General features: G+C 32.1%; 2 protein-coding genes across 4 annotated transcripts; one reads left to right on the top strand and one right to left on the bottom strand.

The window, feature by feature from the left end:
• The first annotated feature begins 8,478 nt into the window (after window positions 1-8,478).
• On the top strand, window positions 8,479-16,769 carry LOC108773622 (PHD finger protein 14). Of its 3 annotated transcripts, none has more exons than XM_018539497.1 (14): window positions 8,479-8,656; window positions 9,998-10,159; window positions 11,071-11,307; window positions 11,387-11,598; window positions 11,677-11,831; window positions 11,920-12,194; window positions 12,259-12,714; window positions 12,794-13,085; window positions 13,156-13,378; window positions 13,507-13,688; window positions 13,789-13,927; window positions 14,452-14,705; window positions 14,823-14,931; window positions 16,696-16,769. In XM_018539497.1, exons 1-14 carry the CDS (start codon window positions 8,614-8,616, stop codon window positions 16,699-16,701), a joined length of 2,745 nt encoding a protein of 914 aa, XP_018394999.1. In that variant the 5' UTR covers window positions 8,479-8,613; the 3' UTR covers window positions 16,702-16,769. The 3 variants fall into 3 exon arrangements, with proteins under 3 accessions (XP_018394999.1, XP_018394991.1, XP_018395005.1); XM_018539489.1 differs by lacking the exon at window positions 16,696-16,769 and adding an exon at window positions 15,560-15,936; XM_018539503.1 differs by lacking the exons at window positions 8,479-8,656; window positions 16,696-16,769 and adding exons at window positions 9,595-9,789; window positions 15,560-15,936.
• On the bottom strand, window positions 16,388-18,741 carry LOC108773644 (methionyl-tRNA formyltransferase, mitochondrial). Its single transcript, XM_018539516.1, has 6 exons — window positions 18,117-18,741; window positions 17,797-17,994; window positions 17,599-17,718; window positions 17,045-17,223; window positions 16,768-16,956; window positions 16,388-16,606 (listed from the first exon to the last, which is right to left on the bottom strand). The coding sequence occupies exons 1-6, from the start codon at window positions 18,338-18,340 to the stop codon at window positions 16,425-16,427; spliced, it is 1,092 nt and encodes a 363-aa protein (XP_018395018.1). The 5' UTR covers window positions 18,341-18,741; the 3' UTR covers window positions 16,388-16,424.
• Between the last annotated feature and the right edge of the window lie 2,347 nt (window positions 18,742-21,088).

Below are 21,088 nucleotides of genomic sequence, written 5' to 3'. Positions count from 1 at the left end.
TCAAAGAAGTTACACGATGGTGACTCTGGATTGAAAATAACCCGAACAATTTTTGAAATGTTACCAAATCAATTAGTTCCATTGACGTAAAAAAATTTACAGTGTATAATTTCATCCTTTAAAATAAAATGGAACAATGGCACTGTAACAAAAAATTTAATTTTAACACTAAAAAGAAATTGTAAACTTCGGAAAATGAGATTTTTTTCAGTTAAAAAAATTGTGATTTTTGAAATATATATCAAAGTTCTATTTACATATTTTAACACACACCCACATCCTTATCTAGATCATTAAATTTTACAGTGACAGAAGTTCTGGAAATTTATATTCTTGTGTTCCACAAGTTCTAATTATATATTAATTGCATGTATTAACCGAGTAAGTTCTTAGAGAGTCTTAAGATTGAGCCTGAGACCGGTACCAAGTCATCTCCCAAAAGGCAATGGACTTGTATGTATATTTGACTACACCGCCCCTGAGGAAGCATTGATCATGCAAAGGGTTTCACTAGCAGCCCGATTAGTTAGCGTAGTATGTCGATCGTTGCTTGCTCTCGCGGAAATTGCGTTATCGGTACACAAACGCGACGCGCCGATTGCTACCGCAGCTTTCGACGCCTCTAATCGAGCATCGAAATCGCACGTGAAAACCAACCAGCAAAACTGTGGCCGGCGGAAGATGCTCCATGAAACATTCATAACTTCCGGCACTGGTTGCGGTTGCACTCCGCGGGCAAATCGAACGCACGTGTGAGGGATATGTGCAATCGTGTCGGTGAACGTTGTACCGGAGGCTGTCACTGGTCTAGGGCTAACATCGATTTCAATCTAGGGTCGCTTCACTTCGAAGCCCCTCGCAATGAAATCGAATGTACCGGTTTTACGAGATCGTTCGGGCATACTGAAGTCGTAGCACTGGTTTATGTTCAAAGGCACGTTGCTGTATCATAATGTATCGTCATATACTTCACACGTGTATGTACATATTTTATCACGTATACATAGGATACTTGTACGTACAGGATATTCTAATTATGAATACAGCGCAGGTAAGGCTAATTCTACAATGTGCTTTTTGTTTCCTGTTTCTTGCTGTTTGTCTCTATTTGTCTCTTGCCTTTTTGATCAAGAAGGCAAGAGAAAACAGTAAGAAATAGAAAACAAAAAGCACATTGTAGAATTAGCCTAAAACGGACTTACTCGAGTTGAAAAGTTTTCTATCAATTTTTTGCAATTTTCGTAATTTCTTTTCGTTACAATGAGCAAAATGTTTAAAATCGACGCATAAGACAACTTTAAGATATCTTTAAGAGTTCTTTTAAGAAATATCTTTAAGATGTTTCATTAAGAACTCTGTAATATCTTAAAATTGTCTTACGCTTCGATTTTACTTGCTTATTTGACAATCTTTAAAAATTAATAACTAATTTAAAAAAATTAATAATATCTTGTTAACTATTACGAAAATTGCAAAACAATATTTTTCGACTCAGTTTATTCCGCTCTACATGCGCACAAACGCTGTGTTAATAATTAGGAGACACCCAGATATAAACGCAAAATACTAATGGATTCGAAGATACGAATAAGACATAAAAACGTGTGAAATTTGGAAGGCCCATTTAACTCTCCGCCGGCAATGTTGAACTTCAAAGGTTCATTTTATGTTTGATTTTGGATATGCGTTTCATTGGCGTTTTTTAATGTCATGAATGCTTTAAAGCATTTGATTAATAAATCAGAAGAAAGAATTTTACTAACTGACCATTCAACAGAATGTTTCATTATTACATTGGTATCAAATGGACGTAGTCTGAAATATATATTTAAATTTGTATATATAAAGAAATAAATAAAATATTCAATTTTACGCTGAAAAAATTTTCTAAATCTTAATATATGTTTGTTTGAATAGTATTAAATAAATATTTACTTACCGTAAATAAATATTTACGGAGTAAAAAAAGTTAAATCAAATTAATGATCTTTGAATCAAATAAATGTATGTTTACATTTAATTTTATATTTATTTAGTTTAGAACTATTCAAATATTTTTAAAATGTTTAAAATTTAGCATTTTTTTAGTGTATGATAATAAATAACATTGCTAAAATATTAAAAAATTTTCTAAGATTTTTCATCATAAAAGATTAAATAATCCAAATAAAATATGAGAACAAAATATCACATGTTTCAGATATAAATTTGTATGCAAAACACAAAATATAAATATATCTCTCGGATAAATCGAGTAATTAACTGAGAAATTAAATTTCCAATCTGCACGATTATTTCTGCGATTTATAAAATTATACTTTTAGATAATTATTCTCTGCCACAATTTTAACAATTGCTTCCTGCTATACTCGTATATTTCGCTTATAACCCCAAGCCCTTTTCTCGGTAACTTAATGAACGGTCGATTATTTCCAAACGATTTCACTGCCCCTAAAGCGCATACCCTTTTGACAGATGGTGTAGCGATAAAATTACATTTCACCTTCTTGGAAATCTGATGAGGGAACGATTACTTCATGGCTGACCCTAAACCAAAATACACTTCCCTCTATACGTTTCGCGATAATGAAATTACGTTTCGTCTTCTCGCGAGAGCGTCGGGAAACTCGACGAAGGAGCGATTACTTCCAAACGATCCGTCAGCGGTAGTGAATATCAACGGGTTATCCCGCCACCCCGAGATACGGGATAGTCCGAGAAACTCGATAATCAATTTGCATTCAATAATCCACGATCGTTAAGACGGATGTATTCGGTGGAGCTGGCATCTCGAAGACCAGAACTACCGGCCCGGAAATCGGCATGCGGATTAGACGCTTTGTCGTCGCTACGATGGCGTGGCCTCGATCTACTCTGGTCTAGAATTCCCCGGTTTGCTTATGAATGGTTCATGCCGAGTTAACGTGCAGCCACGTGCATACATACGTATCTACGCTCCGCGCATTCAGCCGCGCATGAATGTTTTACCCGACTGCGGAAATTACGAGGAGCGCCCTGACGATCAAGTACGCGGGCGCAAAGCTTGGGGAGATTTGAGAATCTTAAGGTAATAAAGACGATACGAGAGAACGACGTTAGAAGAAGGTATTAAATATTCAAGAATTTAAAATTCGAAAGCTTCACAGATTATATTCAATTAATCTTTCTGCGAGTTTTGAATTACTCAAAAATATAAAAAGTATAGCAAGTGTATATAAGTTGGCCCACCCATACACAAATTATTTTTCTTGAAAGATTATTAGCAATATTATTAAAGAACAAAATTCGATTACTGGTCTTTGTAGAAAAAAAATCAGATACTGTTGACTCTCTAAGAAGACAAAAAGGCAATTATTTTAACTTTTTAAATAACATAATATATTTTCTTTTCAATGTAAAAGAATTTTTTGTACGTAAAAATGGTATAGAGTGTGTGAATACTGAAATTTATTGAAGATATAAATCTTTTTGTTAAAATTCTAATAAATATATCAACATTGTAAAAACAAATTATACACAATATGCACGATAAAACAAATTTATAATATGTTAGGTAAAATATGTATATATAATTTTATTTAAGAGATTTTATTAAGAGAGGGACTTTGCTTTTTACTTGAAAAAAGTGATGATTGCCACTTAGAATTCAATCAATTTAAATATGTTAAGAAAGAATTTTATTAATATTTTTAATAGTCGCCAAAGTAATAATTCACATTATTTTAAAAATCATTTAATTTAACATTTAATAATATAAAAGCACAGAGAATCTTAATTAAATATTCAAATGTACAAAGACCCATAAACATATCCTGTGAAACGTAAAACAGGTTGATATTTATTGTTATAGATATTACGATTTTTATTTATTCCAGTTATTTACACGTCGTATTAAAATTATCTTGTATTTAACCTTTTGTACGCGAAATAATATTAATTGAAATGCAGTGAGAGAAGAGATATCTTGCTTAATGTATAGAAAATATACATAAAAATTCTAAATTATGATACCTGGATAACATATAATATTTCTGACGCACAGAGCATAAAGAGAACATAAAAGTCAAAAATAATGAAATATACAGAAGGGATATATGATTACATTTAATTATCTTAGTTATTTATAATATAGCATTTCAGATCTCTTTTTCTTCCTTTTTATCAGCTAATATCAAAAATATAAAAATAGCATAATTTGATATGAAGTATTTCCGCTGTTTTTAAATACGAGAATAACATTAGCTCTTTTATAAAAGCAAAGATATAATTTATTACAACATACATGAAGGCAGATTTAAAATGTACGATCTGTGTTTAATTAAAATGTATTATTTCAATGATTTATTCGCCAATGCATACGAAAAGAGAAGTGTTCCGCTAATGTTACCACTGCACATAACTGGCACTTGAGTGCAAAAGGTTAAATTATTTAAATTAACTATATGATCGAAACTTCAGTGATTGTTCATCGACATGGAATTGAGTTAGAAAAAATAATGCCGTCCGAGGCAAAAGAAAAGCAGGTTATTATATAAAAACTTTCCAATACTCATATCCTGTAGATACATTTTACCATTATTTAATAATCCATACGTTGTGTATGAAAAATACATGATACTGCGAATACAATATGCAATATATAACCGATTAAATTTATAATATAAAAGGCTGTATTCTTGTGCTGCGATGTTGCATTTATATAAACATACCGACAATTAACGTAAATATTAAAATATAATAACAAAAATTATTCGTTCCCCATTATATTTTTCTCAAATGAATTTCTCTTGTATAAAAATATACAACATTTCCCCAGCTCGATTACAATTTTCGCATCATTGTAATCCGTCGTAACTCAACATAAATAGGCATCTCGGGGCCAAGTTGTTCCTATTCTGACTATTTTCAGCTATAGGGAATAGAATGTCTATCTCGATCATCGTCTCCGCAATTGACCTTTCTCCTAGCAAAAAATGTTCACACTTATTCCTTTCCTAAATAACGCGACTATTTTTTTTTAATTAGAGACAACGTTCATTATTATAAATTCGTGTTATCGCCATTAAAGAGATATCAAGAGGCATCGCAAGAAAAATATATTTCTTTCGAATTCTACACGAAAGGAATAGTTCGGCTGAAGTTTCTAAAAATTTAGCTAGATACAGATGGCTTGCGGACCTTTCTTTGACTCTGCTCAAATTCGTCTCCTTGTCTATTGGTACCGAATTCCCTTGAGTCTGGCTTCTTCACTCCCTCTCTCAATCAGCGCTCATCGTTATATATTACTAAAACTATCTTGCAACATACTTGCCTACTTATCAACTATCAACGGAAACTAACTACCTTATCACTCTACATGGGTATAATATAAGGAAAAGATACATACTTGCTCGTTTAGCGAAAAAATGTGACTGAAATTGACATTCACGAGCCGGATCGCGATGACTTTTTCCCGCTCGCCTCTATTTCAATGACAAATGAACCGCATAAACGGAAGAAACATAGTCGCCTTTTCACGTAATTTCCAGCGAGAAATATTCACGCTCATTTCTGCTTTCGTAAACGTGCGTGAATCAAAACGATGCCTCGACAACGTCGGATTACTTTCGGTTTATCGCGATCGAATAACGCGACTGTCTGTTGAAAATTAGAGACAATAATCATTATTGTAACTTATCGCTTGTAAAGGGATTATAAAAGAGGACATGAAAAAAATATTTTTCGAATTCTACAAAGTACATATACGTTACTCTTAATGTAGATTTCCGATTCAACGAATGTCTACGTGTGTTGGAGAAGATACATACCCTCTCATTTAGCGACTGAAATTGACGTTCACGAGCTAGAACGCAATTCCCGACGATGACTTTTCCGCTCCGCCTCTCCTGTCATGAACTCTGCGCGTAAAAGGGAAAAGCGCCATTGCCCTTTCGTGCCATTCCAACAAGAAATATTCACGCTCATTCCTACTTTTGTAAACGTGCGTGAATCAAAATGACTCGCGGCAACATCGAGTTATACTTCCGGTTCATCTCGATCGAATGTCGCGACTATCATGTGAATATTAGAGACAATGATCATTATTGTAATTTACCGCCCTTAAAGAAATAAAAGGACGCGAGAAAAATATTTCTTTCGAATACCGCAAAGTACGTATACGATGCTCTTAATGTAAATTTCCAATCCGCCAATCCCATACCATGCAACGAATATATCTATGTGTGTGGAAGAAAATACATACCGCTCGTTTAGCGACACAAATCAACGTTCATGGGCCAGATTTCAATCGCTGGCGATGACTTTCCCGCTTGTTTCTATCTTAACGACGAATTGGTCGCGAAATCGAAAAATGCGCGTGCATTTTCGAATGGCGATGGCGCTTCATTGGCGACAACGGTTACTTTCGATTTGCTTCAAAGGGCGCGCGGCTAAGTTCGGTGTGTCAGTGTCGCCAACGTGTTGGCGTAAATTCTATGACATATATCGATAAACATTGTGAAAATAAACATACTTTATTAGATTCATTTTAATGAACATGCCCGTTTATTAGATCCGTCTTAATGAGAAATTTATTTGACACATGCATTTAAATATATATTATTAAATATATTTCCGGCTACACATTTCAAAGTTAATTTCTGGGGTTTAATTTGTAATAACATAGATCCGACGCAAACATATTTTGAATGAGAGATAATGTAATTTTAATTGTTCTCGAATGCTAAATATAATATGTAATGCGTTTCGTTCATAACGTATATATTTTTCAATTGAATTTAGGCAGTGATGCGCAATCCTAGGCTCAATTTTTTCTACAAATTTTTTGTGTCTCGCACGTTCATAATTGAAGTTAAATATGAAATTATATTTTCTATTTTAGATAAACGAAGTATAAATTATATGTGACCCCAAAAATTTTGCCTATTTCTAAAAAAAGCAGCTCTCTGAAAACTCTTAAAAAAACGTTGGATGACCCTGAATTAGGCAATTTAATTAAATTTTGAAAGTATATATATCAATGGAAAAAATATTGTACCTGCATTCTTACTTGCGCATGGAATTGAATTTCTTGCGAGTGGATGTAAATCGGTATTGATGAGTCAAATCGGTATCCCATAGATTTACTTGCCACGCATCTCTAATTTAACAACGAATGAGGTAACAGAAAATACATATGCATTTCGGCACTATTTTAATCGTGAAACTTTTTACGCGTCTATCCGGCCGCACTTCAATGCTATTGGTGCTTTGGCGCTGTATTACTTTTATTCAAATTCAGAGGCTCAGCTAAATTCAGTGTATCAGTGCCGCCAATATAGCGATGTAAATATATCAATATGAACGTAGTAATAATGGAAATGCTTCTTTATTAGCTTCATATAAATACGCGATTAATGAGAAATTTAATTTACCAATACATATAAATGTGTATTATTATTATTATTATTATTATTATTATTATTATTATTTATTGTGTATAAGAATTACAGAGAAAAAAAATGTAATACAGTTTGACAAAATAAGATAAATTACATAAATAATCATACACAATTGGTGAGGCGCCAGCAAGAATTCTGTTTATTATATATATATTATATATATATGTATAATATATGTGTGTGTATGATATATAAAATATATAGCTAGAAATATAAGAAATATTTCTCGCCATACATTTCAGAATAAAAATCTTTTTTGTTGCGCATACAAACCAAGATACAATTCTAAAGTTCTTCATACAAAAGAAAAAATAATGTATTAATAATCCCGCATTAGCCAACAGTAATCTAATTAAAAATATATAATCTTGTTTATATTTTCAATAATATTATTAATGAAACAAATACGTGGTACTCTCTTATTTTAATAAAACATATTATTTGTTTCATTTATGATTTAATACTGTTGAATAAACAAGATTATTTCCAATTAGACCGCTATCGACTAATTATGCTATTCATACAACGTTATTTTCTTCCCTGCGTGTATAACAAATATGTTTTATAATAGAGATAAATATCTAGTATTTATAAAATTATATATTAATTATTCTGCAAAGTAAACAGAGAAATATCTTGAATGAATAATAATCTCAATGATAAATTCCCACGGAAAGAAATCCTGCAAGAAACTTAAAGCCTGGTTTTTCATTATCCGATGAATGCTGAATTTGCAATTCTAATGTCTTTTTTTTTTTTTTCAGATCACTCACGCGTTATAGAACGGAAAGGATGAAAGTTCAAAGCCGCACGAGGATTTTACGACGATCTTCTGTCTCTCAGTGCAGTGCAAAAATAACGAACGTTATCAGTGCAAGTTTTTTTTCCCGCGCGTAAAAAAGATTAAACTTCCCGCGAAAGGACTCATGCAATATGGCGCCGCGGCGCCGCGTCGTCGGATGTATGGACGCCGTTGTGATCAGGATCAACGCCGGGACCCCCGGTAAGATAACAATTCCACTTCTCTGCGATCATTCGATATTCCTGTGGACTTCGACCTGCTCTCGAGACGGTGAATCGCCGAGGAAAGCTGAACGCTGCGTAAATACTTTCCAACGAGGAACCGGGCGCCGTTTCGCCCGCCTCTCTGGTTTGCGGCATTCGTGACGAAGAAATGTCACAGGACGACGACGTCGGATTCCTGTACAAGACGATGAGTAAGTTGCGCCGGTATTGTCCACGAGTAGTAATTCCCGCGATTGTCTTCCGTAGATGCGGTACTTATAGGGACTCACGTCGCTTTTTCTGCTGAACGCAGCCATTGGAGTAAATGGAGTAAACAAAATAGTCCGCGTATCCGGAATCCCACCACGAGTATCTCTTCTTGTCACAAATTTCAAAAACCGGATGCGAAAAATTGCTTTGTTTTACGAGCCGTCTGTCAAGATCTATAGATAGATCTTGTAGAAAACGATATAATCTAGGATAAACCTGAAGAACAATTTGCAGAACATTTCAACACTTGTATCAAGTAAATACATAATTTTCAGTGATCAAACATGAGTACAGTGTATTCGCACACAATATTGTATTCATGTTTCTTCTTATGAATTAGAATATAAGATTCAATTATTTATGAATAATTTGAATTAACTGAGGATCTTCTTACTGTATCAAGTACTGTTTTCATATTTAATAAGCAAGTTCATTTTTTATCTAATTCAATTTTTTCCATTCAATGATTTGTTACTATTATGAAATCCATCGTGAGTTTACCGTTCAAGTTATTAAATAAACGCTGTAAACAATATTAGTTATATAATTTGATTAATGCATTGCACTAAATGCGTTGTAACAATTACATGTCCTACAAGTGGATTTATTAATATCCATTGTATTTCTGTACTGTGGTGTGGGTACTATGGGTGATATTCTCTCTCTTTCCCTCTTTCGTGCGCGCGTACATGGATGTTTATTCGTTAGTTCTGTCATTACCATTATTATTGCAATCGATACATTATTAAATCTACGTCAGCATTATGATAATAACAAGCCGGTTGTCCTTTGTGAATGTATAATAATAACCATAATCAAGTACTTTATTATTATGGCAACCTCATTTGCTGACACATAAAATTAACCTAACGTATTATCGGTAATAGAACGCGCGCGCGTATCCCGTATGTGGTTTTGCAAGTGGCGTGTTTGACGAAGAGACTTTCCGAAAAATGTAATTACGCTAATACGTTGGAATATTTGATAAAAACGTGTAGATATAGGTTGGACGAAGGATCGCTCCGATTTTGATAAAAGTTTCCCTGAGATACTGAGATCATCATGACCAGCACATGTACGTTTAGGAAATTGAGCAAATATAACCTAAAACTGTCTGTATTATACATTTCTTTTTGATAGAAATATTAAATCAATATAGTTTCTTTATGTTATTAATTATTAAATATTTCTGCATATTAGTTTCATATAAGTATACATCGGCAAACGTTTTTTTGAAATATATTTAGAAATTTAGCAAAAATCAATCATATTGCTCTTTGCAGTTGAAAGAGATCCTAAGAAGAGAAGGGTGAAACCGGTTGAATCAGCGCAGCAGTCTTTGCTTGACTTTGATCTTGGTGAAAGCTCGGATGATAGTGATTTTAGAATCGAGGATCATTGTGAAGAGTCTGACGACGATTCTGTAGATTCTAACGATGGAAAAGGTAAACTAGTACTACTGATACTACGAATACAAAGTTATTTTACACACTATTGGATGACAAAAAAATTTGACCACAAAATTTATGTATTAAGACTATGTTCAGAAATTTTACCACGATGCATTATTATAAAATATGCTAAATATTATTTTATTCTTGTTGTTCACTAAATGTTAAACAAGGATAAAATAATACGGGATGTTTTCTAGCAAGAGATATGGTATAACACAGTGAATCATACATTATTATTGTTCATCTATGTAAACAAAGATGAAATGATTACTATTATACTATGTTACACTATCTTTTGCTGGAAAGCACCAAGTATCTAATGATGGATGATATTTGAGTGTATCTGGATGAATATAGCTCAAATCATTATGCAGATAGCAAGCTGATGATATAAGCTTGCTATAATATCAATGTATGTTTAAAAAAACTGCAGTGTTTAATTACATCTTATTAAATAATTAAAAAATTTCTGAACCAAAAAATTTTCATTGATGAACTGAAAACTGTTCCTAACTATTGTTGATGCAGTACCTTAAAGATTGTATCAAAACTAAAGATGGAAATTTTGAATGTTAATTTTTTATGTAAATTATTTTCGATATTTATTAAGATATAACTAACATTCTAAAATTTGTTTAAATATATCTTACTGATAATTAATTATAATAAATGATCGCAAAACTTTGCAGTTACACTTTTTGTCATTTTGTATTTTTATGTGTTGATGATAAAAGAAAGAAATATAAAAAGCAAATTTCAAAGCAAATTATAATATGTTCTATGAAATATTATTGTAAAATATTATTGAAAGTAAACTTTATTGTAAAAATAATGCACAAAGAAATAAAGAAATTTATTTATGAAAATCTAATAAACAATGATTGTTTAATATGTTTTTATAGAAGATGCATCTGAAGAATCTGATGATTCATTGGAAGATCCATTATTGAGAGGAAAAGACGGTACTGGCTTAACTGTAGGAGATGTGATCGAGCAAGCTCGCCAACAGGCTCTAAAGGGTGCACCTCTTGATGATAAACTAAATAAAGTACTAATTTGCTGTGGTTGCTTAGGAGACAGGAGTGATGATATAAACGAAATTGTAGAATGCGATGGTTGTGGAGTCAGTGTTCACGAAGGTACATTAATTAAAAACATTAGTATACCTATTATTTAAGAATTTCTGTATACGTTTTACAAGCAAAAATCAAATTTCAGGTTGTTACGGCGTATCTGACGTAGAAAGTTTCTCAAGTACTGACTCTTTATGCCAATCAGCGCCATGGTTTTGCGAAGCTTGTAGCGCAGGAATCGAAGATCCATCGTGTGAGCTCTGTCCTAACAAGGGTGGAATTTTTAAAGAAACAGATGTCGGAAAATGGGTTCATTTAGTGTGCGCTCTTTATGTGCCTGGTGTTGCTTTTGGCGAAGTAAATCTTGCACTGCGTGACACTTTTTGTATTTATAATTTATAAATACTCATTAATTTAAATATGTGTGTATCTTAGGTTGATCGTTTATCAAGTGTGACACTGTTCGAAATGGCATATAGTAAATGGGGTGCAAAAACGTGTTCTTTATGTGAAGATTCGTGTTATGCACGCACCGGTGTATGCATTGAATGTGATGCCGGAATGTGTCACACATATTTTCACGTAACCTGGTAATACTTTCATTAACTATACATCTGAATATTATTATTTGTTACAATTTGTACTGCAAATATAAAATACGAAACATCATTTTTATAGTGCACAAAGAGATGGTTTATTGTCCGAAGCACATAGTGAAGAAGTCGATCAAGCTGATCCATTTTATGCACATTGCAAATTACATTCTGATAAATCTCTCGTTCGTAGACGTAGACGTAATTGGCTAGCTTTACAAATGCGTGCACAGTATCGGCAACAGATTTTGAAGCAACCTAATCATTTAGATTCAGACGAGCAACGTAGAATTCAAAGAAAATTGGCTAAGCACAGACACAAGTATTTAGCTCACAAGGCATCGCGTCCGCCGCCATGGGGTAAGTTTTGATGTTTCCTTTAAAATATATTCTTAGATACATTTCTAAGTAAGTATAATTGTAGTACCTACGCAAAAGATGCCACGTTTATTAACTACATCTGCTTCTGCTTGTCGTCAATTGGCACGAAAGGCCGAGTTAATGGGCGTTGATACAGCTGCCCTGGAAGCGCAAGAGTCTCAACTAGTGGCGTTAGTAGATGTTAGAAAAAAATGGCACATTGCTCCTGCTTTCAGCGTAGAATTTATTGGTTATTATTTGGATCGCAACTTACGTGTAACATCAATGAAGAGACGATTGCAAGAACTTCTCGACATTAACTCGCAGTTATTGAACGAACAACAAAGACTCGACAGAAAATACGACGAAGTGATGAAGGATAATGAGGAACAGATTAGAGTGAATGTAACATTGAAAGAAAAGATTGAATTGTATCATCAAGTACTTAAAAGCGCCGGGTTCATGAAACCTCTGCCATCGATTACTGATCTTGTGAAGCCAAGAATAGCACCCACGCTTGGTAAGTTACAAAAATTAAAATCCATATATATATATATATATATATATACGCAAATCAATACACGAAAAGCTTTTTACAGGCACAAGCTTAGGTGTGCCTACAGCAGCTGCCTTGAAGATGGGTGTTGGATTTCCACTTCCCGTGGGTAAAGGTGCTGAAGGTATACGTGAGGGTAGAGTATTGAGTAGCCAAGCGCAAGAACAAAATCACAAAAGTGAGCTGACGACCTTACGACATCAATGTGGCATCTGTAGACGATCGACTAATCAACATCTTCTTGCTAAATGTGATACATGTCATTTACACTATCATTTATCTTGTTTAAGTCCCCCCTTAGCACGAATGCCTAAGAAAACAAGACAAATGGGATGGTATGTATGAAAACATAAATACTTGACATTTCGATTGTTTCATTAAACTTTTTAATGTTGCAATTTGCAGGCAATGTTCTGAGTGCGATAAGGAATCCTCAGGATCAGAAGTGGAACGTGTGGATACATCGGCACCGCGCAAATTAAGACATTGTAAGGATGAAGCTAATTCGACACCTACACCACCACAGGAAGTGCAAGCAGCCATGATACCAAACACACCTACCACATCAAAGAATTCTACCAATAATGTAACAAATATTATTACTCCTGATACACATACAACACCAAAGGTACTTATTAAAATAATATGTTATACTACTCTACTGCTATTTATATTTTACTTATTTTACGAATAAACGAAGATTTAACTCTAGGATTGGTGTAGGTATAAAATAGAGATATATTTATAATTTTACAGCTAACTATTAAACCAGTGGGACCGCAACCATCAACAGTAGAACTTACGCAGGTATCTGAGTCGGTATACAATCAACAATCTGTTAATAATATCACCATAAGAGAAGGTTCACCAGAATATATGGTAGCTTCAGCAGATGGAACGGAAGTGATCACTCAAAAAAGTGGGAAAAAAAGGAGAAGGTGCGAAATGATCGGAAAAAATAATTCATAGATTTATCGTATTTGTATAAATCAATATTAAATTATTTAATATACGTATAAATACTTAACATTTTTTTAGGGAGAAGCATAAAAGGTATTCTCCAGATCCGATAACTGGAATCAAACAGAGAAAAAGAAAACATAAAAGAAAAAGTTTAGATATAGAAAATCCAGAAGTTCAAAGCCAACCAGAGATTCATAGAAGGATTACAATAAAAGTATGTATTATTTTTCCATTTTATTTTATCATTATTAAACAATAACAAGAAAGAAGGAAGCACAAAGCAAAGCCTATCGGTCAAAGCTAGATCAAGATGCTTATTATCATTATGTGTGAATTATCGCGTATGTAGTTCTCTTAATCGCGTGCCGAACATTTTTTCAGACTTACAACGCAACTCTAAATAACTACCGCGGTAATATCACTTTAGTTAGATTGACAATCAATCTAACAATTTTTGATGCTTATAGCATCTTATTAGATCTTAATAATATGTTGAAAGACATACATTAAAATTTAATATTAAAGTAATGATAATTGAAATCTGTGAAAAATAAGATTGCGAAGAATATCACAAGTTGGCGTTTCGTCCCGGCTTCCACTACTGGACTCATCAGATAGGCTTTGCTTTGTGCTTCCTTCTTTCTTGTTATTGTTTAACAATTGTACGTAAAAATAAGATACTATTATTTATTTTATCATTATGTTTGAACATTAATAATGTTAATTAATCGAATATAGATAAAACCAATTCGTCGACCAGAAGGACATACAGACTCGGAATCGAGCCCGCAAATGTTTGTGGCTACTTCGAGTACTGAAATTACATTACCACCACCACCTGTGCCACCTCCAGCTGCAAATGTACCTCCAATAAATGTATCCGTGAATAGCAGTGGTCGAGTGTCAACAGGAACAAAGAGAGGAAAAGATACGGACCTTATGACACAATGTAACGTCTGTGATACTCCCGGCACTAACCAAAATCTCGTTATGTTAGTATTACAACAAATAATAACTGGAATTTAAAATTATAGACTCTATTACAATATAACATTGTAATTAAAAAATGTTATTACAACCACTCTTTGTCATGTACTTAATTCTTGCAGGTGTGACGAATGTAAGAAATGCTATCATTTTACGTGCTTAGATCCTCCTGTGAAAAAGTCTCCGAAAAGGAGAGGATATTCGTGGCACTGTGCCGACTGCGATCCTAGTGTAAGTTCATAAAATTTTTACTGTCCATAGACACCAATATTTTTAGATTGATGTACTTTCTATTTTGTCTATATATACATTTATAAAAAATTTTAATAAATATCAGTACAATGTGTGTAAAAATAACTATTTTTTTTATAATATTGTTATAATATAAATAGTAATTTCTTTGTCTATCCAACATTTGATTAAGAGAGAACGAATGATAAATCTGAATAAATGCACGTACATTGACAATTGATAGACAATAAACTTAAATTTTGACAAAGTATGAAGTACTTTAATCTGAAATGTACACGAATAAATTGATTTGAGCTGGTTTCTCGAGGTGAATCAAATAGAAAAGATAGATATATCATTTTTTGAGAATTAAAAAATTAATATTACAGGGATATTATTGGTATTATTATTAATAATAGGAACAGAAAATTTGTATCCAATGTAAATTAATTATATTTATTTTTATTTTTCGTGATGTGTGTATAACAAGTTAGAATAATATCTTGAAGCATTTCTGAACTCCATTTTGTCTTCTGCTTATTTATTGTTAATGTGGATATATATCATTGGCACATTAAACATAATAAAAAAAGAGACTTTTATAGTAAAAATATTTCTTTCATTTCAGGCCTCTGAAACTGAGACTTAATATCAACAATTTTCTATCTGCAGCTCCAATTCTACGTTTATATAAATAAGACATTCAGGTTTTTTTTTTTTTTTGGAAGCAGATACTCGGACCAAAAAATTAGGTCCAGATAATGATCAGAAACTAGATCCAACATTTGGTTACAGTTTTTTTTCTTTTTTTTACCGTAACAGTTGAATGTATCCTCAGATCGTTATCGTAACCGAAATTTTAATCCTTAACATAATTTCGGTCTGACTGAGTCCCTGTTTATAAGACACAAGAGCACGTAAAAGAGAAATTTTGCTGTAATTTGAAGAATTCTATGAAAATCTACAATTCTACGAAAAAATTATGAATTTGAAACTTACTATAGTTCACGCTACTTATTTCTCGTTATTTCTTTTATTGATTTTTTTTTGTAATGCTTTATAGTTTTATATAGAAATTCTACGATAAAAGATATTAAATAAATTATTAGATATTGAAAATTATTATAAAGAGAGAAATAAAGGGAATATACAAAAGAATATTTTCGCATGAGACAAGAAATTTGACATTATTTTATATGCAAGCTCATATATGAATGAAAAGCAATTAATCGTATTCAGTATTTAAAGAAACATTGACATATATGATAAATAATTTATTATTCTTACAATAGTCACTGTGTGCGTTAATATTATATTTTGTACATTCTAAATTAAATTTTACTATTGTAGTAAATAAAAATTTAATATTCATTATGTGTTTCTGAATGAAATTGTTTTATATATATATATATATATATATAGAGAGAGAGAGAGAGAGAGAGAGAGAGAGATTTACAAAAGAATAGCGTTGATGTTAAAAGCAGCGCTGTAGATTATGTAACATTACTCTGAAATAATATCCAGTCTTTCTTTCTGCTCCGTATAAATCCATTTCTAAACTGCAATGCACTCATAACTGGATGCCCTTTCACAATTACTTTTGTTGTTGAGATCCAACTTGGTCCTTTACATGTCACAACTAACGTATTACTTTTCCGATCAAATCTCACGAAACCTGGAAGAGGCTTTCCACATTAATCATGCACATCTCATCTCTTCGAATATGTAATAATTATATTTTCAGATAATTCATTTTCTTCCTAGGAATAAACTGTTTTCAATCCTTGGTACTAACTTAGTATCACAGCGAATCACGCAGGAATAACGATTAATTACCTGGTATATCCGAATTTCTGCCATCTTCCGGTTTCGACGTCTGCCGGACATCCAACAATTTTATAGTCACGCCATCAAACTTGGTTTTTAATGGATACAATCCTAGAAGAGCACGCTGCAGATCATAAACATTCTTCGCCGTCATCTCATCCCATTTCACTAAAGAGGTCTTTAATGAAACTTTAGATGCTACAAAATGTAATCATCAAAAAAGATCAATGAATTAAGTAAAATATTAATGTATTTTGTTGCTTAGTACAACAGCAAGACAAATTACCATATGTTACACCTAATTTTCCTTGAGGCCTCGAGGAAGATAATACTTGTGGCAATTTTCCTAGCACATCAATCAGAACATTCGCACCCAGCTTTGCTAATTTCATATTTAATTCTGGTCGAGTTTCATCTGCATGAATATCTATCTTTTCCTGTGTTACTATGTCTCCAGTATCAAACCTGTAGTAACATAGAAAAGTAATAAAAAACTGTCTATCGATCTAAATCCAAATAATATTAAGATTGTAATATCGATTCTTCTATCAATAAAATATGGATGTAAGTGACTTTTGACGTTTCTTTATCAATTAAAAAATTCGAAAAACAATGAAATATGTATATAATATTTATAAATTTTTTTGTATTAAAGAAAAATATAAACTTATTATATATTATATAATTTAAATAAAATATGATTAAGATTTCCTATCATTAAAAATATTAATAAAAGGAAAATACGAGCAAGAGAAAATAGATGCTTTTTTTTTAAACCATGCGCTGATATTTCTAAAACAGTAAGAAGTAAATTTGTTTTAAGAAATAAAAAGGCTTTACTTTTCTGCCACCCTCATGATTGTAATTCCTGTCTGTGTGTCTCCTTTCATTAAGGTATAAATGTCTGGAGCTGCTCCTCTCCATCGTGGCAATAGACTGTCATGAACATTTAACATACCACTGTGACAAAAAAATAGATACATTAATTATATACTATAACAAATCACTGGACACACGTGGATAAATAAAATAACTTACAGTGGAAAAGAATTTATAATATTTAGTGGTATCAAATGACCAAAGGAGACTACTATCCCGATATGAAAACCCTGTGGATTGTTTTCAAGGGGCCATTTGTTAACAACAATTCCTTTCTCCTCCGCATACTGTATAACAACATTTTTTTTCCCTTTACACACTGATACAACTTCTAATCGACAGAGTTTTTTAGCTCTGCTGTAGATTAAAAAAATTAATTTTGTAAGTATACTTCACATTTTTACATTTCTTCTATTATAACATTTAATTACCTATTAAATAAAATTTATTAATAAATTATTGGTAAAGCTGGTACTAACTATTCGTTATACAAGCTTCGTAAACTTTCCAGAGAAAAGTTACCCGTTCCAAAAAACAATATACTCCAGGGACCACCGGCTGGATACGAGTGCGACTGTCTCTTTCGAATGTGATGTGCACAGTATGAAAAGGTTATCTCACGCGATTTATCGGTTCTCTTGAATGTTGTGTGTAAGTACAAATGTATTTTTATTACACGTGTTAGAAATGTAACGTTTAACATATCTATTCTCACAAGGAAGATTTATGACTAGTAACCATGATATAAGTACAAGGGTATGTTATTGCGCATCTAGAAATCACGTGACAAAGAAGTGACCAATAAGAATTGTCTGAGTAGACGTCATCAAAACGAGGGAAATTTAAACAGGCAGTTAGAAATAAGACTAACTTATGGCTTCAATAAAAGAAATATAAGGAAAAAAATAAAGAACAACGGGAATGTAAAACGAAACTGGTATTCGGAAGTAGGTAAAGAAAAGGTTAAAGGACGAAGATTATGAAAAAAAGAAAAGGAACCGGTATAGCACTATTGATTACAGTTATATAATGAAATAAATGAAGAATTGACGAAATTAGAAGAGGGTTTAAAATTGATAGAACTTAACATGTAAGAATGTAGATAAGTAATTTGCGAGCATGAAATTATAGGAATAACTAATATGGATGAGCTAAAGTTATAGAAACTTGTTATGAATTGTATGAAAATCCTTTTGTGTATAATATACAGAATAATTCATTATCATTAATAATAGTAATGAAATTTGTGAATAATTTTAATATATGAAAATTAAAAAAGTAATTAAAATTGTACGTGAGTAATGTATTTTGTTTTTTTTTGTGTTTTTTAACGATAACGAAAACGATGATCAAGGAGCCGAACCTACACGAACCGCTCCGGAAACAGCCGAGGTGATGACGTCAACATTTAGACTCCCCCACCACTCCAATTCCTGCGCAGTGGTCTACCACCGGAATAACATATTACATACCCTTGTATTTATATCATACTAGTAACTATAAAGTAATGTGAAAGCGGGGAGCACAGACTTTTGCATAACGCATAAAGCATGTGCATAAGGAATTTCATTGGTCCATTTTCTTATACATGAGTCAATGGACCAATCAAATTCTTTATGTATATGGTTTATGCGTTATGCAAAAGTCTGTGCTCCCCGCTTAAAAACATTCGTATGCCCATTGCATGCTGAGACGTATGAATCTGTACTGTACTGTATGTTTAGATAAAATAAATACGATTGTCGATATACACTTTCTTTTTCTAATAAATAATTTTCATGTGTTAATTTTCATTCATAAAATAATTTTCATTTTTGAACTACCCCAAACTTGCAATATGATAAAACAACTTTTTTTTCACTATAAATAAGCAACATATGTAATTTCGAATTCTAGAGTATCGATCATTAAGAAAATGCGAAAAAATACATATTTAAAAAACAAATCTAAAGTATTAACAGAATTTTTGATGCTCCCTGTCTGTGCTCCCCATATATAATAGGCAGTAGGCCTCCAGGAGTTCGAGGATAATTAAAGAACGATGACATTATCGACAAATAGTCCAGATCTACATGTTTTCAAACCTTGGTTATTCCACAGTAAGGTCGTAAGTCGTAAGAAATTGGCCAATCATAGTAGAATATGATAAAAATAATCAACTATGATTGGTTGATTTCTTACGGCTTGCGACTCTTGTAAAACAGGCCTAAGGGCCTCTTTCACTAACGTCGATTAACTTAATCGACGATTAGTCCATTGGAATTGACCAATCGCATTTATCATTTAGTTTTGACGACAGAAGCGATTCGTCAATTTCAATGGACTAATCGTTGATTAAGTTAATCGGCGTTGGTGAAAGAGGCCCTAAGTCATAAGAAATGGACGAATCATAGTCAATGAGCGCATTCAGCAGACTCAACAGTTGAGTGAGCGCTCGCTATTATTGGTGTATTCTTTTAGATCATCCAATCAGAATTTTTAATCTAGAAGAATGCACCAATAATAGCGAACGCTCACTCAACTGTTGAGTCCGCTGAACGCGCCCAATTATTCTCCTCACATTCAACTGTAATTGGTCAATTTTTTATGGTTTAAGACTTAAAATATCTATTTGTAGTTCTGGACTTAATAAAAATATATATCATTTAAGACATATAGATGTTCTTATCCTTCGAATGTCACATATGAACAAATATGTAAACAAATATGTGATTTGCTCTCTACTTCTAAGTCTGAATATTATATTTTTTTTTTGCTAGAAACTCCAAAGCCCTTTTCACCTTGTAAATTTATATTATTTTATAAAAGGATAACGATCGATTGCAACTTTATAATTTCTTTTTATAAATATAGAATTAAATTTTAGCATTCATGGAGCGAGTGGAAGTTTTAAATACATATTATACTAATCTAGATTATGATAAAAAGGAAGAAGTGAGTATTGATATATCCAATATATAATAATAATGCATTATTGATAATTTATGAAATTTAATAAACGTATAATACTATTTCTTGTACTATTTTTAGGAACTTATACGGAAGAAAATACTTGTTATATATCATACAATGTATAATAAATTTACACCTGAAGATCATATGTCAACTAGGTACTTAAATAAAGATAGAATTTAAAAATGGAACAATGAAAGACATAGAATTATAATTGTTTCCATCTTTGTTATTTTTAATGTTCTCCTTTTTACACAGATTGTGGATACTGATAGATACAATATATAATAATTTACCGATTTTTTCATCTATTTTTAAACATATAGATATAATTTATAATATTTTAAGTTATATAAATCAGTATAACACTTTGATAGTCCTTGATAATTTACCAGTTACAGATTCAGGTATCTACAGTAATATTATTCTTGTATTTGCAATTGTAAAAATATATTGTTATTATGTTATATAACAGATAGCATATAATGAACGTATTAAG

This window comes from Cyphomyrmex costatus, unplaced genomic scaffold (genome assembly GCF_001594065.2).
Source record: "Cyphomyrmex costatus isolate MS0001 unplaced genomic scaffold, Ccosl1.0 scaffold102, whole genome shotgun sequence".
Lineage (NCBI taxonomy): Eukaryota > Metazoa > Arthropoda > Insecta > Hymenoptera > Formicidae > Cyphomyrmex > Cyphomyrmex costatus.
Note: the sequence above shows the minus strand (reverse complement) of the source record. Positions and strands in the feature narration are given on the sequence as shown.

What these genes read in the sequence shown, in the direction of transcription:
- LOC108773622 (XM_018539489.1), top strand. Translation starts at nt 8,614, where the DNA reads ATGTCACAGGACGACGACGTCGGATTCCTGTACAAGACGATGA. An exon ending in ATACACATACAACACCAAAG is followed by an intron (nt 13,379 to 13,506) that starts GTACTTATTAAA and finishes ATAATTTTACAG; the next exon opens with CTAACTATTAAACCAGTGGG. An exon ending in GTGCCGACTGCGATCCTAGT is followed by an intron (nt 14,932 to 15,559) that starts GTAAGTTCATAA and finishes CTTTCATTTCAG; the next exon opens with GCCTCTGAAACTGAGACTTA.
- LOC108773644 (XM_018539516.1), bottom strand. Translation starts at nt 18,340, where the DNA reads ATGTTAAACGTTACATTTCTAACACGTGTAATAAAAATACATTTGTAC. An exon ending in CGAAGCTTGTATAACGAATA is followed by an intron (nt 17,995 to 18,116) that starts GTTAGTACCAGC and finishes TTTAATCTACAG; the next exon opens with CAGAGCTAAAAAACTCTGTC. An exon ending in AAAATTAGGTGTAACATATG is followed by an intron (nt 16,957 to 17,044) that starts GTAATTTGTCTT and finishes TACATTTTGTAG; the next exon opens with CATCTAAAGTTTCATTAAAG.